The 17,221-nt window shown below is 41.2% G+C and overlaps 1 protein-coding gene across 2 annotated transcripts in view; it reads left to right on the forward strand.

The window, feature by feature from the left end:
- The window catches only part of ST8SIA1 (ST8 alpha-N-acetyl-neuraminide alpha-2,8-sialyltransferase 1), a 110,908-nt gene extending 94,283 nt beyond the window's left edge, over nt 1–16,625 (forward strand). For both annotated transcript variants that reach the window (XM_021529969.4, XM_021529968.4), the window contains exon 5: nt 149–16,625. In XM_021529969.4, coding sequence (XP_021385644.1) covers nt 149–635 — 487 coding nt within the window. In that variant the 3' untranslated portion in view covers nt 636–16,625. The remainder of the gene's footprint in view (nt 1–148) is intronic.
- The last annotated feature ends 596 nt before the right edge of the window (nt 16,626–17,221 follow it).

Here is a 17,221-nt window from a genome sequence, read left to right on the forward strand (position 1 = left end):
GTGTCAGACAGCCAGAAGTTTGTCTGGACTTTCTCTGGGCTCGGAAAAGGTGTGCAGTGAAATTTAAATATGGGCATGAGGAGCAGCCCTGAGGTGAATGATAAAACATCTGGGAAAACCCAGCTCATTTTCCCTTGTGATTTTCCAGGTTCCAGAACCTGCTGTGGTCCCGAAAAGCCTTTGTGGACAGCGTGAAGGTCTACAACCACAGCTACATCTACATGCCGGCCTTCTCCATGAAAACGGGGACGGGGCCCTCCCTGCGCGTCTACTACACGCTGGCGGATTTTGGGGCCAAGCAGGCAGTGCTCTTTGCCAACCCCAACTTCCTGCGGGACATCGGCAAGTTCTGGAAGGGCAAAGGCATCCACGCCAAGCGCCTTTCCACGGGCCTCTTCCTGGTGAGCGCTGCGCTGGGGCTGTGCGAGGAGGTGACGATTTACGGCTTCTGGCCCTTCTCGGTGGACCTGCACGGGAAGTTCATCAGCCACCACTACTATGACAATGTCCTGCCTGACTCCGGCTTCCACGCCATGCCGGAGGAGTTCCTGCAGCTCTGGTTCCTTCACAAGAGCGGCGTACTGAGGATGCAGCTAGAACCCTGTGAGGACCCTCTAAGCCAGCCTTCGGCCTGAGGATCGGAAGAGTCGCTTTGGGAGATCGATAGTTTTTAATTTCCACACTCTCCAACAGGGAGCTCTGTTTTGTGTTGGTTGTTTTTAAAGGGAGCTGTGTGGACCGTACAAATGCTACTCAAAGGCCAAATGGAATATGTCCTTGTTGTTTAGCACTCTGTGGAACTGGGAGAGGATGAAATGTATCTCTCCGTCAAGTCCATTCGGCAGCGGTGGGAAAAAAATGTCAGAAGCAGCACAGCTGAACTTTCCAGGGATGTTTTTAAGTGACAAGTGTAAAAAGGGCATTAAGGCTCAGAGAGTCACCGGGCCACTCATAAGCTTTTGCTGACAGTGCCAAATATGACTATCTCTTCCAAATTCCATTTCATTCCAGATCAGCACCCTGTAGAACGTTCCTTTTTCCTTGCTTTTTTCCTCTGTTTGGGTGTGTGTGTGTATGTGTAGGACAGCATGTGTGTCATTGACTCTTTGTTTCTTTTCCTTTTATTCCTTTTATTTTTGATGTGTTGCCACCTCCCCCGAGGAAGGAAAAGGAAGGGCTGAAAAGCCCAAGGAGTTGAGTACCATCAGCTCCTCTGAAGACTCTTGGGAGAGTGAAGGTGCTAAGAATCTGTTTAGAATGTCATAGGAATGCCTTGCTCCTGGGGATGGATAGACCTACATGTTGTAGGTGTTATCAGGATGGTTCAGGTCGTTGCACTTAGAGCTGTGCCAGTGCTGTACTGCGGGCAAGAGCTGGTTAAGGCAAATTGGTCTGAAAAGAAAACGTATTACAAAACCAGCAGGGAAGTGCAGCCTGATTTCAGTGACCCCTGCAAGATTTCCGCAGTGACTTTCGTAGCAGGGATGGTTCCTGACCTGTTTTTCTGTCCAGCCTTAGGGATTAATTCTGTATTCATTTGGACTCCAGATGTTCATGGACTGTTGAGGGTATTTGAGGGGTTCAGTGGAATGTAGAATGAGGTTCTTCACGTGCTTACAGCAGGAAAATTGCAGAAATGAATGTGTCATTTAAAATTAGTCAAAGCTTTGAAAATCGTTTCTCTGTGTGTGACTTGCTCTTCTGCTTGGATTGTAACGTTAGCCTTAAAGACTTGTACTTCTCACATGAGATTGTCTGCTTAAAGAGAGTCTGGGAAATAAAACAGCCTTTGGGAGCACCGAAAAGCTGCACAGCCAGCAAGAAAAAGGAAAAAAGAGAAGGGCATGCCTGATGCGAGGCAGCCCTGCTCACAGTGGGTGAATCCTGCCAGTGTGCACAGTGCCTGAAGGACTGTTTTATTTTGGGTTATTACTTGGGCAGCAGATGGTCCTCTCACTGTGGAAATGAGAAATCATTTTGTTTGTTTGCTTCAGTTTAGCACTGGAGGACAAGAGGAGAACCCCAGCTCAGTCTGCAGCACAATTTAAGCTGCAAGATGTTACCACCATTAACTTGAAAAATCCAGGTCAGTCTTCTCTTTCTTACTATCTTATTACTGAAAATCTAGTCAAGGTGTTGGAACAACAAAACTGTCATCAACTTTCCACAGCGACTTCCTGTGCTGTTCTAGCTCCAAAGTTCTAGTATTTTGGGGGATGTGTCTTCTCAAGTGTTGATAAGGTCTCTCCTCATAGACTACCAGCTGCAAGTTCTATAGATCTAAATAATTTCTTTAAAAAGTGAAATCCATGGCTCTTCTTTAAATATGAATAGTTCAACTCTCTGTGTAGGAAACTGGGGAAAAATAGTCATGTTTTTCTTTTCAAACCTGTTTCATAATAAAACTTTTCTTTTGGAATATGGATATTCCAAGCATAAAGTGTTTTGTAGGATTACAGGACAATGCTAAAGGGTAGTAATGTGGAGAATTTGGAGTGTTCTAGCTATTGTTCTGATAGAATCTGAATGTACCTCATAGCCCATGTTATCTTTGTCCATGTTTTCTTTAAAAGTACAGTCAGCACACTGATGGAACATCACCTGCTAATTAATTCTGTTTCATTAGTGCATTATCTATGATGTGGGGACTCGGTGAGGAAGGATTTGAAAGTAGAATATTTTCCTTGCTGCTTGTTATGGCAGAATTTAACTGAGCTGCCTTTCTTGGAGACGAAGAGGTACCTGTATGGCTTTTGTTGGGTGCATCAAGTTTGCACTTTTTAGTGCTTTATAGGTGACATTATCTGTGCAAACAACAGTTGGAATATGATGGCACATCAGCAGGATGCCAGCATTTCCTCGAGAGTAGGAGGGAACAAGGAGAGTAAGGGGGGAACTGCCTCTTTGCTGGTCATCTTTTGGTGTTTTTACTTAGGAATTCACTTCTGAACCTCCCCGTACAGCTCTCCAACTCCTTGGTAATTGTTTGTTCTGTGTGTTGGGAAAATAATTGGATTAGAAGAACAAGTGTTTTTGTAGGAAAACTCTGTCCAGTGTTTCTTAATGTCCAGCTTGTCCAGCCAGTGCCCTGGATTTCTGGAGGTGCTGTATTCTCTACCTGTGTAGGACTGAGCCTGAGGCCTTTTGAGTCCCTTCTGGTGTCTGCAGTGCTGCTGTTTGCTAGGAGATGGCTTCCAAGGACTTATGGGGGCAAGAGGGACCCAGGCTGTGGGTGATGTGTGGCTGATACTGGAGAAATCTGTAGTTCTGCCTCTGTTCACACCTACCTACAGTGAGTATAACTGGCACACACAGTACAAAAGCAACCAAATTTGATGAGCAAGTAATGGCTTCAAGGGTAAATAATTCTCTACAACTTCCAGAAAACTGGCAGTTGAGAAAAGGAGAGAAACAAAAATAAGTGCCACCTTTGAGAGGCAAAATCTGGTTTAGCTTGTTAGTCCATGGAAGGGCTGGCCAGCAGCCTTTTGCCCGGCAGGTAAAAAGGGATGCAGGAGAGCCCTGCAAGTATTCCATGGCAAGAGCAGTCAAAAAGACAAAATCAAGTAGCTGGGACTATAAGAGTGGCTGTTACCTGAGAAGATGTTGGTGTGAAGGCTCTCCATCCATGTGGAGTGTGGAGCTTGCCTTGCGGATATCTCAGAGGAGGGCAATCCATGTGTAGGATCACTGATATCAAATATGGCATGGAAGGGCCTGAGAAGTTATCCATCTTCAGGAGGGAAGTCATTGCTTGTTTTGCTGTGTTTTTAGTCAAGTCTTTTGAAATCTTAATAATTGTTAGTGAAATTCCCTCCTGCAGCACCTCTATTTCCACTGCCAGTCCCTGAGTTTCCCTGATAGCTAAAGCTGCACAAATCTGCCAGGTTGAAAGCTACTGCAGTTCATCTTCAATAAAAGAATGCCTGGTTCAAGCTGGCCAAATGATTTGTTAATATTCATAATTATTAATTTTGTCATAGAGCTGACAAGGGATAGAATATTGCTGGAATATTGCTCTGCCTGCTAGAAATCTTTGTCCCATGTTTGTAAGGAGAATAAATTAAATACCTTTACAAGAAAGGTATGCACTGAAATCCCTCTTGATACAATCTTTTTGGGGCTGTATATGTTCTTGATGAAATCAAGACCAATTTTTGAACTTGTGACAAAACTATGTAAAACTTTCCTTGTTGATTGGGAAGCCTCTTGGAGCTCTTTCTAGATCAGAGAAGCAAAACAGAAACCAGCAAAGCAAAACCCTAGAGAAGGGAGTGGGAGGTGTGCTCATGAGAATAAAAACATCTCTAATTTTGGCACAGACCTTGTTACAGTGCTAAGAACTCTTGCTCATGAATGTCATATTTTTATATTTTTGCTGGAATGAAGATAAGTTCAGTGTGAGGCAGCTACTAAAGTCAGAGGTCTAAGCCTCTGTTACAGCTGAAGTTTTACAGAATATGGAAATATTGGCTGTGTTTTTTTTTACTTGACCGCATTAATATTTTTGTTATTTTCCTCAGAGTTTATGTTATTTTCGAGGCAGCTGAGTTAGCACCTCTGTGAGAGCTGAAACTAAGCAAAGTGTCTGCTTTTTGAAACTTAATGTCCTGAAATGTGGTAACTATAGAAAACTGCTCCTGGAAACAGCTTCATGAATGCTAACCTAGTATTGGGCTCACCCTTGCCTGTAATTAAGGTGTATGGGAACTTTTTATCTAGAAGTGAGGAAAATTAAGGCAGTGACAGCAATCTCACCATTTGCTGCCTTTCTAACTCTTCTTCAACTTAATAGATTAGTAGGTGTTGGAAGAAGTCCAGGTACTTTCCTGCCGCTCCCATCAAAACACAGATATAAAATGGACTAACCAGCTGCTGTTGTGAATCATGGCCTCCTTCAAAAGCTCACATGGTGGAGTTTCCATTAGCTGATTCTTCCAAGTAAGTAAAATTCATCAGGTTTTGTCCAGAAATGCCTATTCCCCATCTCCATGGTTGTTTGAGGGCTGTCCTGGGTACTGTAGCTGTCCTAGTGTGCACTGACCTCCTCTTAATCTGGACTTCTATTTCTGCCCCAAACACCATCCTAAAGGATCTCTCTTCCTTATCCTTCCAGACAACCATTCCCTTTGGGGATAGAAATGTGATTTTTAAAAACCCTGACATAAGGCAGCTCATATGTTTTGTAGTTTGAAGAAGCTTTTCTTTTAAACTGTTGACATATCCCACCAAGAGCTCAGAGTAACTCCAAATAAAAAATGTGGTTTTGGCCAGGTGTTGTTCTGCTCTCCATCACTGGAGAACAGAAACAGGATAGAAAGATGTGATTTCAAGGCAATTGTAAGATAATACCTGTTCCCTTGAATGCCTGTATTCTATCTCTTGGAATCTATCATATGTTTGACTTTTTTGTAGTTTCTGAACAGAACAATTAGTAAAAGACTTAAGAGTTCTTTTTGTTAAATATTAACAAGCTCTTTTCCGTAAATGGAGTGCAAAGAGCCAACAGAAGGCTTAACCGGTTCTCCCTGGCTAATGTTTTTGGCAGCAATGAGAACTTAAACAGCTACTGGCTCCTCTCTGATTATTCATTTTCATAATTTTTTATTGCAGCAGGCTGAGCCCTGGTGTATTCAGACTCTCCAGCTTAATGCATGTGCTTTAGAATGAATTTCACTCGGCTTTTCAGCTGTTGTGGTGGGGGGAAAAATGCATTGCTAATTGAAAATGCTTGGTTTGGTGCAACCAGGAGAGAGGCACTGCCAGATTCAGGCTGCTGGCCATTCTGAATTCTCAGCAGGACTGTGGAAACACTCCAGCTGTGCAGGGCAGAGCAGGAGCTGGAGCTTTTCCCCTGGTGGGAAAGGCTGGTTGTTCCCTGTGGCCGCTGCTGTGGCTTTGCCCAGTGCCAGCAGTGCCTGGGCTCAGTTCTGGGGATGCAGCTCCAGGAGCAGCTGGTGACCCCAGCTCATTACCCATGGCACGGTGAGCGTGCCCTGCTTCACAGTCAGGAGTGCTGGGCTTGTGGAAATGGTGGCAGCTCATCCCTTTGGAGACCAGCTTGCTCCTAACAGAACTCGAAATCCCTGGCAAGTCTCAGGAATAAAGCTGCATCTTGAATTATTGACTGTGTACTCCCTCTACTGTGGAGAGGGTCAGCTTTCTGCTGAGCTGAATATTTATCCTCTAAAGCAAGGGACTCTCTAAAGCAAGGGAACCTTTAGCACTCTGACCACGTGGAATTTCCTGTGTTATTTGATGCCTTCATCTTCCAAGTTAAACCCTTTTTTCCCCCTTTATCCTGGATTTAATTCCTGTGAGTGAATCCAGAGTGAGTTTAAGAAAGCGGTGCCACTAGTAATTGTTCTCTGGATTTATGAAAAAGATGGTGTTCAAAAAAACACTGGAGTACCTTTTGGACAGTTCTGATTTGTAATTGTATATTCAATGAATTGTTTCAGTCATATGGGACCCATAGCAGAGATGAGTTGCATCATTTTCTGTTAATTGGAAGGAAACAATTACAGAACTGTATTACATTTCAAGCTGAATTCTTACCAACAGCTTAAGGAATCTTCCTTCTGCAAAAAGCTTTGTTATTTGGTGATTATCTTGATAGTAAATGAAAATTCTTCACTGAAAATAAATACGTCATCTGGAGTACTGAGACACCAATTTGAGTCTCTACTCAGATATCTCCAACAAAGATTTTGGTGTTCTGCAAAATTGCCATAATCACAACTTATTTTTTCTTCTCTGTGTTCCTATAGGAAATGCTTGATTTTTTTTTTTTTTATAAGCCCTCCATGTGCTGAAAATAAACCCTCCTTCATCAGGAACCCAAGTTTCTTTTGGGTACCCATAGTATGCAGAGTAAAACTGCCAGATGTCCAGTTTTCAGGAAAATGCTGGTTTGGAATAGGCTGGCAGGACTCCTTTGAGCCCCTGAGTTGACTGCTGCCTCTTGAGCTGTAGAGCTTGGGCAGATGTTACAAAAAAAGATATTTTAGCCACAGCTCTGCCTGCTTGATGTCTCCCACTGTGGAGTGATATTTCTTCATCCTGTGAGGGCCCTTCAAGGACTGTGATCCTACAGATCAATCATGTGTTGACTGGTTTTAAAGGCCTGGGCTTTGTCCTGAAAGCTACAGGGGAATGCCTGGGAATTATGTCCTTTAGTATATTATCATTTGGTCACTGCAGGGTTTGGCCTGTTAAAAACCACATAGATAAAAATCACTTTATCTGACTATCCAAAAGCCATCTTAGCCAAGTGTGAGACTTGCACTAGGAGAAGGTCACTGGAAGGTGACTGCCTTACACTGCAGAGTGCAGAAACCACTGTGGTTTTATTTCTATCAATAATGAAATCCCCATTGAGGTAATACCTGACTAGGTCAGCTTTCAGTGCTCTTGAAACTCCCCCTCCATAAGCATTTCCAATAGCTGTTCCATGCAAAGGCAGAAATAGATTTTTTTTTTTCTTGTTTGCACATGTCACCTTGCATTGAAAATGGAACAAAAAGTCAGTCAGAGCTCTTACCCTTTTCAAAGGTCTCTGGAATCTCCCTAAATAATAGGCACACAGTTACATAAATATAAACAAAATAGCCTGAGGTTTATAGCTCAGATGCTGGTTATTATCTTGAATAATTACTTTCAAAGCATTTAGACAAAAAAAAATTGCAAAAATTTTATGTGTAAAAAATATTCCCTTGTTGTTTTTTTTTTTTTCCTCCTAAAATGCACTAATAACTAAAGAAATCATGTTAAAAGATATGGGAGTTTTCCCTGGTTTCCAACTTATTCTGCGCTTCCAGCTTTGTATTCAAGTCTGTACTTCTGCAAAGCTTCCAATTCTAGATTGTCCCATGTCCACAGACTAAAGAAAAACCATAATTAAAAAAAAAAAAAAAAACAAGCCCAGGACAGGTTCAGCTCTTCTGAAATCTCTGACTGTTTATGTGCTGCCATTTAGCAGTGGTGGCCAAAGAAGTAGGCAAAGATCAGAAAGAAGATGAATGCACAAAAGAACACAATATTTCTGGTAAAGATAAAGGGATGGAAGCATAGCTTTAAGTGCTTGGAACCCAGATTTGTTAATTGATGTTAAGTCTTTATTCTTGTGCTTCTCTTTCCCTCAGTTCTTCTTGTGCTGGGGTGAAATTTGCTCTGTTCACAAGTTGCTTAACATTTTCTCTGCACTATGCTCAACTTTCCTCTGGCCCTAAACCTAAAAAATTAACAGAGAGGCAAAACCCACTTGAGATTTATCAATATTTGTATGCAGCATTTTACATCTTCCTAGTACTAATTACTCTCTTAACTCATAATTAAATGAAGCAGTGGAAACTACTACTTATCCCAGAATTTTGAAGTCTTTCTTCCTGTTGTGGTGATTTCTCTGTTAGGTGAATGGTGATTACTTTTAGCTCAGATGTTGTGAGAATTAATTAACTCATGCTTGGGAATTAAAGTGAAAAAAAAAAAAAAACCCCAGAAATTTTATTGAGCTTATGTGTTTTGAACAATGAAAACAAACAAATGAGCTACCCTTTTTATCTGAGTGAATTTATGCTTTTGTGTTAAAATCCTCCACCATTGTTAGGAAGTGTTCAGAGAACACCGTGTTCAGAGAACACCTGGATTGTAGGAGAGGCAAAAGCTGTGCTTTTATAAAGAGAAAAGAAGATTTTCTCCTCTCAGCCCCACCCTTCAATTCATAAACCAGATTCTCTGCTCTCTTTCGCTGCTCTGACTTAATCAAATCAAAAGAATTGCCTGGATTTTAACTAGTTGACTGTTCTCAAACCTGAGGGAGTTCATCCTAGGAAAATTTGAAATTATTTTAAAACACTGTCAGATTATGATACTTAGTTAAAGTATCATAATTCTGTAATCTACTCTGTAATCTACCAATTCTTTTTCCCCCAAAAGTATAGACCTTGAGCAGTTGATGCTGTTTGTTGGTTGCTTTTGTGAGGTAAATATCTCACTGCATTTCAAACTTCTGCTGCACAAAGGCATCAGAGATTGAAATCCAGTCATGATCCGTGTCACGTCCTTGTCTCGTGGAAGTGATCCATGAGCTGCTCCATTTGTCAAGTGCATTGGATGAGCCAAGTGAAAATGAAAAAGGATTTTTCCAACACTGGGAAGCTTCACCATTCACTGGCTGTGAATTAGGTATCCTCAAGTAATTTATCATTCTTGATGGATCTGATGTCTGCGAGCGTTTCCACGCATCAAATAATTTTGTTAGATTTTTTTGATGGAATGGGATTATCTTCTCCCTCTGCTTTTCACCTGCAATTCTTCTTTTCTGATAGTGTTTGTAAGGAAGAAATACTTCTTTCTTCTCTCTTGTTTTTTAAAATGACAGGTTATGTCTAAGGCATTATTCTAATCTCAAATGCTGGTTTTCTTAAAAAAGTTGGTCTTATGCTTTTTTCCTGTGTTGGGCACAATATTTTCTTTTCATAACAGTACATAGATTTTCAGTGACAAAATCTCAACAAATTATCTTTCTCTTTAAAAACTGAAATATTTTTTGGCTTTCATAAATCCCAGTTTATGAAACTGTTAAGTGTCTTTGGGTTTTATCCTAAATTAAACATAATTACATTTTGAATCTTTGGTATAGCTTATATACTCATATTCAGTCAGGTGTCAATAATACAGAAATTGACTTCCAAAATGGCTTTTGACTTCAGTTAAAAACAAGAATTTTCCCCTTAATAAGGGCCTGTAACTGCCATGGTGATATTGATGCCTTAAAGAACCTAGAAAGAAAACAACACACTTTGGAGACAGTGTTAGTGTAGAAGGTATTATAAAGGCTGGTCTTTATTGGAGGCTTCCAGGGACAGACATGGAAAATGTCCACAGAATGCCCATACCCCCACACGGGCTGGATAGAGTTTTATAAGTTTTGTAAATTAGCATAATTGACAAAAATCACCAATTAGAGACATAAGTGGTGAAGCAATTTCCCTCAGTTCAACCCTCTCTGAATCCTGCCCCACTCCCTCCTAGATGGGAACTAAACTTTGATTATAAAAATACATCTTGGAGAGCTGGGCTCAGCCTTGCTTCCTAGGGAGATCCAAGATAGGATAGGGGCCTTCAAAGTGTTTTGTCTTTCTGCCCATCAGGGCAGGGAAATGTACTGGGGAAAGTAGCTAGAATACAAAAACAGGCTGCAGAACTGCAAATAGAGAGAATCCAGAGAATAGATTTGGTAAGGAATACAGAGAATTTATATAAAAGCAAAAAGGCAAAAATCAATTTGGCATAATTTCCCCCCATTTTTCTAGACTAACAAGACTCTACCTTGTCTAGTCTCTACTCCATATTTAACCAGACCCCTGTATCATACAGCCAGCTGCTATTTAAACAAAAACTATAGATAAAAGTAGTATGAACAGTTCCTTTTATCCAGGCCCAGTTCCATAACTGTGAGGTGAAAATGTCAAAGATATATTCAAAGTTCAATGGGCCTTTTGAAGGCCACCTGATGTAGAATTTGAGTTTGCTTTCAAATTTCAACCAAATCCTTAATACTTCTTTCACTCTGATCTACATAGGAACAGCAACCAGTGTTAATGATTTTGCAGCTAGTAGGAAATTGAGAGTCCATTTTGTTTTGTAAAACCGTACCAGACAAATCATGGACTTCTTCTTGTAAGGCCGAAGTTGCGTCTGAAATTTGCTTTTCAATGTGTTCAATCATCCTTACTGTGATCAAATATTATGTTTGGAATTGCAGCCCCACGGGCACAGGCCCGATCTTTATCTAGAGGCAAAGCTTACCAGACTGAATTTTCACATATTCAATACCACTCTGACAAGTTGTTCTTACGAAGAGCTTTTGGATGCATTTTGGACTAAATCCACATGCAAACTTTGGGACCAAATCTGCACCGTGGTCAACAACTGCGCATGTAACAGGCACAAAAGAATCATTTAGATAACATAATCCTGATTTTTATCAGTCTCTCTTTTCCAGTTGTTTCAGGAGAGAGGTCTCTTAACTTGGGAGCAGTGAATTCAGAGCTCCCTGCCAGCAAGCCTGGCTGAGTGAGAGTAGGCAGGATTTTGAATGGTCCTCTCCACTGAGCTTGCAAGGGTAACTGTGCCACCATTTAACACAGACCCAGCCTCCAGACTGGAGCAGGGCAGATATGTCCAGTCCTATTGGGCTGGGTAACATGAGCAATCTCTGGACCTTCTCCAAAGTGGAACTTAAAGCTAACCCTAACCCCAAATACTAAAAACATTTGGCACCAATACAAGTAGTTTTAATTTTAATTTTATGTCTCATGGAAGTTACAAGGACTTGTAAACTTTTTTGTTTCTTTACAAAAAAGAAACACATAACCAGACACTTAGCTGTAACCTGTGTTAATGCTGTTTCCATCTGGCTATTTCTGAAAGCTCCAGAGAAAAGCAAGCAAACAAAGACACCAAGGAAATGAAAGGTGCCTTGCTGTGATGTTTTTCCAGAGCGCTGCATTGCTCTGATAATGAACTGTGAAATGTAGCATGTGGATGATGATGAATGTAAAAACTTGCATGTCTTTTTATGTGAATGTTGTCTCCCTGAGATGGATTAGTAGTGTGAGCTCTGTAGTGTAGAAATACTGAAAAAAGAAGGGAAGAGAAGTGGAAAAAATACGTCTAGTGGGTTTTGCAGTGAGCCACATCCCCTTTTGACTGCTTTTCCTTCTTGGACTTGGGTTTGGTAGCATACCTAGGATGGTAACAAGCACGCTGCTCTGTTCCTAAAGTTAAATCTGCTTTTTTCCAGCACTGTGAGGGACAATCTGTCTCTATTTCCAGCACATCTGATTTACTCCCAGGCACAGGCTCACGGGGCTGCACTGGTTGGGAGATCAGTCAGGCTCACTGGTGATGCCATGCCACGTTTCCTGCCCACATCCCACATCCTGCTTCCAGCAGTGCATGCCTGTGCCAGGAGATAAGTGACTGTGCTTTGTCATATTTTGCTGCTTATGGCTAAAAGCTGAAGTGCAAACTCTGAGAATTCCCCTCCATTTCTTGTAGGCACAGCCACTTGAAAGGAACTTGGGGCGACCTGGGGAAGTTTTGTGCTTGACCAAAACAGAAATGGGCCGGGCAAAGGTTTTTCAAAATTGTTAATTTTGCATTTACCTCACGGGGGTATTTATGAAAAGTGAGTGATTTCATAAGGCACCAGTATTTGTTGGAGTTGCAGCCATCCTGAATATCTGCCCAGCCAGAGGGGACCAGGGAATGTCGCTGGGGTTATCCCAAGTCCTTGGTGTTTTACCTTGGGAACAGACTGTGTTATCTGAAGGCAAGCAGCCCAGGGAGCGCTGCCTGAAAGCTTCTCTTGGCTTCTCCCTGTAGTAGCGAGGTGCTGTCACCTTCCCCGAGCTCCCATCTGCCCACCTCGGAGCTCCGTGGCTGGCTCTGGCCGTGAGAAGGGACAAAAGCGGCGCTTGGATCCGCGGTGCTTCCCAAACTGCAGCGGGTGTTGGGAAGGAGCTCCGTGTTGGAATAAAACAGGCTGGTGTGGGATCAGTCTGTGCTTTACAGGACTGCTCTATGCAAAGCCCTGGCAGGACAGCAGCAGGGTTCCTCCTGGCTCTTTAGGCACTGGGCACAGTTGCCGTTTTTGCTTCCTCACACAATATTCCCAAAGGAGCCGTGTGCTGTGGGATGTCAGTGTTAGCTGTTAAATTCTAGTACTTTTATTTGCATTCCTCCTTCTCTTGCCCAGTTTATTGAAAAAAATGTGGTACTGTGGTAGTTCGATGTCTTGAGGTGATTTTAAAGTAGATAAGCAAACCCTTATGCCTCTGAGATTGCAGAATTCCATGAATTTGTTTTGCCTCCAGTGCCCAGCATGTAATATTTGTCTCATTTCTGATGTGTAAGCTTTACAGGCTGGATATCGTGTCCAAATGACAGGAGCACTTGAGTGAACATCTCAAATCATTGGTTTTTTGGCATGCTCAGGGGCAAAGGTATTTGTGTGGAGTGTGTTAAACATCCCAAAGTGTGGTGTTGTTCCGAGTCTTGTGATTAGGACTTCGATCTAATTCACTCTCCAATGTAGCAAATGTTTGCTGTCAGCCAACACTGTTCAAGGACTAAGGGAATCTCTTTCTTTGCCCTGCAATAATGTATTTTCTATTATTATGTCAGTAGAATTTGTTAAATTTTCAAGTACTGTGCAGTGCTTCTTTGAAGAATGTCCCTTTTTCAGGTGGTTTCATGGTGACTGTACCCCAAAATGTCTAGGTGTCTCTTAATAGCAAAAATTGCTTTGTTATTGAATGTATTATTTATTAACAGTATCTTGTCTTTTTCTAGTTGCATTTTACAAAATGTGCCACAAGCATCTTCTGTGATTTTTATAAGGAAAGTCTTATTTATGATGTTTGTGCAAGTGGATGGAAACAAATAATGATTTTATAGTAGCCCATGCCTTTTTTCATAGCTGCAGAGTCTTAATGAACATGATCAGAAGGAACAGGCTCATTATTTCATTTAATTTTGATGAAGTTTTTCAGAGTTAACTATTATGTTAATCATTATTTGAAATTAATTATCTTAAATAAATATCACCATTTTAAGAAATGAAAAGAGTATTTGCAGGGCTTCTTTTTCTTCTCTGTTCCTCACTCTCTAACCCTGTATGTCCAAACAATCAAGGCAATTTCCTGTTCCTGTTTGCATTTTAAACCTCCCCACCTTGGCCCCCTTTAAAAACAACGAGGGTGAAGGGGCTGATGATCCTGGCCACTGCAGGGACAGCTGGAGCAGGATTCCTCAGCCCGGTAGGTACCAAAAAGCAAACATCTCTGCTTTAATTTTATTGGAAGGATTATCCATAGCAAATGTGGTCTCTGCTGAGGTAAGAGGGGAAGACAGACAGCTTTCCTTCAGCTGTGATGGTTCTTTTTCAAAAACGTGTGTTTCAAGATGAGTTAGAGTCCATTTAACTTCCAGTTTACTCAGGTATGAGCAGATACAAATTGCTGAACCCAGTCAAGGATGCTATCCCAGTGATTATGTTTATGCTAGAAATCCTCAGATTATTCCTTATCCTTGGCTCTGTCACACATTCATTTCCTTTCTCTAAATGCGTGTTCCTACATGGTGATTAAATGAGAGCTCCTCATTGTTGGTTAATTTTTTTTTTTTAATATACCATCTCTATCAAGGTGATTCTCTAGATTACTTCCTGTTGCACGGAGGGTCAGATGTCAGTGAGGGCTCAGAAAATGAGAACTCCCTGTCTATGACAACTCCTGCCAGGGGAGCTCTCCATGGGTGGAAACTTTTGTGCAGGTTCTCTCTGTGGATGCTTCCCTGTGGAGGCAAAATTGCCTTGGAATGTGGGAAACCTGGTCAAATATCCATGTCCTTGAAGGTGCATTGCACTTAGAGCTGGTGAAGTGCTACTTGAAAATTATGTCTTGGAGTGTTTCCTTCTGGAAAGGAATCCTTCCTTTAGTTACCACTGATCCCAGGTATTTTTGTTCAGCTGTGTGCCTCTTCTTCCTGACCCTTTAACCTTGGTACACTGATACTCTTTCCTTGTAGGAAGATATTCTGTGAAAAGGCAAAATGTGGTCAGAATCAGGGCCTTAGAATTCCTTCTGCCTGGCTTTGACAGGAGATGTCATAGGGAAGGACAAGAGAAGCGCATCCAATGCAGAAAATCCTCTTGGTATCTCCCTTTAAATCCTCTTCCACCCAGATTTCCAGCACACAATGACGTACCCACCTTGGACAGCCTGGTGTGGCTGTTAGTTTTTGGCTTTAATAATCTGTTTCACTGATGTGCTTCTCCAGTTCATCCCTTCATGGCATTTTAGCAGAAGTGCTGCACATCTTCTATTGTTTGATCTGGGTGCCTGGTAGAAAACACGCTCCCAGATGCCAAGGTCAGCTGGCAGAGACAGCTGCAGTGGTGTGGATGAGGGTGAGTTAATGGAGATATTCCCATCTGGTGCAATTTTGCCTAACTCTGAGAGGTTTTGTGGAATTGATGCATCTATCAGCTGGCTGTGGCATTTTGCTTGAGCCTGCTCGGTAACAATGAGATTTCAGCCTCCATCAGGCAGCACTTTCTGTCTTCCTAATGAGCACAGAAATCACATGTAACACGAGCAACAACTTCAAGAAGATTTTCCAGAGAAGGCATGTGGGACTTGGGACAAAAACCTTAATTAGTGATTTTCTGCTGCAGATTTCCTCCTTTACCCCCTCAAACTGATCAGCCATTTTGTGCCAAGTTGCTGCTTTTTTTGTCGACAAGGATCAATTCATTGCAGTCTCTCAGATATCAAGGTAAAATATCCTTTATGTACCTCAAAAACTGGGGCAAAGAGAATTGGAGACTCTTTGAAAGAAACAAGCTGCCTTGCCAGAAGTTCCTCCAGTTGAACATTGGTCCCAGGTCACCGTAACGTTTTGTGTTGCTGTATCTGCTCACAGAATATTTCAAGTATGCCACAACCATGAGGTACTGCATATCTCCATCTCGATTAAACTGCTACTTCATAAAATATCCTCCAGTATCCAGGGAAGGTCTGCAAGTCTGGTGGGCTAAGCAGGTGAAATTAAAATTTAAAAGTAGAACATTTTTGTATTTTCTTTAATCTAATTGTTCTATTTAATTTCTGTGTACATATATGTGTGTGTATATATACATACACATATATATCCTGGGTTTTGGTGAGAAGGCTTCAGACACCTGAAGTAGACTTCTTACTAAAGAGGGATTTAAATGCAACCCCTTTGGATATCTGGATATTTTAAGAAAGAATGTTCAGACTCAACTACTTTCCATGAAAAGATCTGCATGGACCCATTTTGTAAAGAAGAAAAAGAACTCATTTAATTATCTCAAAAGATACTGCGAGGTGGAATCATTTACTCTGGTCCACTGTGCTACAGATTCCTTTTATTTTGTAGGTATTTAACAGGGGTAAGATTGTAATGTGGTTTAGACTCTGTTCTTGTCTCAAAGATTTTGATCCAGTTCTTAAAAAGATCACTGTAGTATTTTCAATATTTTGATTTCAGTTCAACCACTTTGTATTTTTCCTACTTTATGTACCCATAACTGAGAAAAAAACAGGGTTTTTTTAACCAGTACCAGCAATGCATAGATCTTACAAAATGGTTAAAAAAATCAAGTACCTGTATATGCTGCCAAACAAAAAGTCAATACCATTAAAAAAAATATTCTAGATAATTTTCAGCAAGGATTTATGCATCAATTTCTTGGAGCTTTGTATTCACTCTTTAGAATTACAAGTGGTGATACATGCAGATCTACCAGTTGAAATTAATCTGTACTCATGTTATTATGCAAAAATATTTCATAAGACATAGAGTACTTTCCCAAAAAGGGAATGTTTTTTTTTACTGTGTTATGCAGGCTTACTACCAAAAAACATTATAGATGATGAGGAAAAGCTATCCAGAATCCCTGTTATAAAAATTATCTGCCATGATACTAAAAATAAAATACAACTGTGTATGCTGACTTAACATCAGGCTCTGTGTGGTGTTTAAATTTAAAAAATATTCTAAAATAAAACAAAGTACTTGAAAATCAAGTGTGAGATTTTCCAGTCAGGAGATGAAACTCAAAATATGCATGTGAGAGAGAAGACAAAGTTCAAAATAGTTCAGTTGCATTGTCTTGTAATAATCCTGTGCCATAATGGAGTGTTTTTATCTTGACTTAATGTGTTTTTCAGAGTCCCTTTCAGAAAAGTCTCCCAGAAGTTGTTTCAGTCAAGCTATTACAATGAAGATTTTGTTTGAAGGCTTCAACAGTTCAGAAAAGAAATGTAATGCATTTATAACGCATCCATGCAGATCAGGTACTTTGCCTTCCTCACACTCCCCATCTCCAAATCCACTGCTCATTGCCATTGGGACAGCAGCTGATGCTAACAAATGCTAAGTGAGAGAAACCAGCTTTGGTGGCACACCTGACACGTCTGGGGATGGGGAAAGTGTGACAAAAACATGACAGCAAAAGGAGATTGTGAGTGACAGCACGGTGGCCTTAGGTCCATTAAGTGGCATGACACTTTGGGCTTAGATGGCACGTGGCCTGTCACTTGTGGTTTAGCTCTTGGAATTATCAGCTGTCGGGATGGATAATTGTTATCAGGTGCCCTCAGAGCTCATGTCCAATAGGAAA

Source organism: Lonchura striata, chromosome 1A (genome assembly GCF_050655825.1).
Source record: "Lonchura striata isolate lonStrDom1 chromosome 1A, ASM5065582v1, whole genome shotgun sequence".
Classification (NCBI taxonomy): domain Eukaryota; kingdom Metazoa; phylum Chordata; class Aves; order Passeriformes; family Estrildidae; genus Lonchura; species Lonchura striata.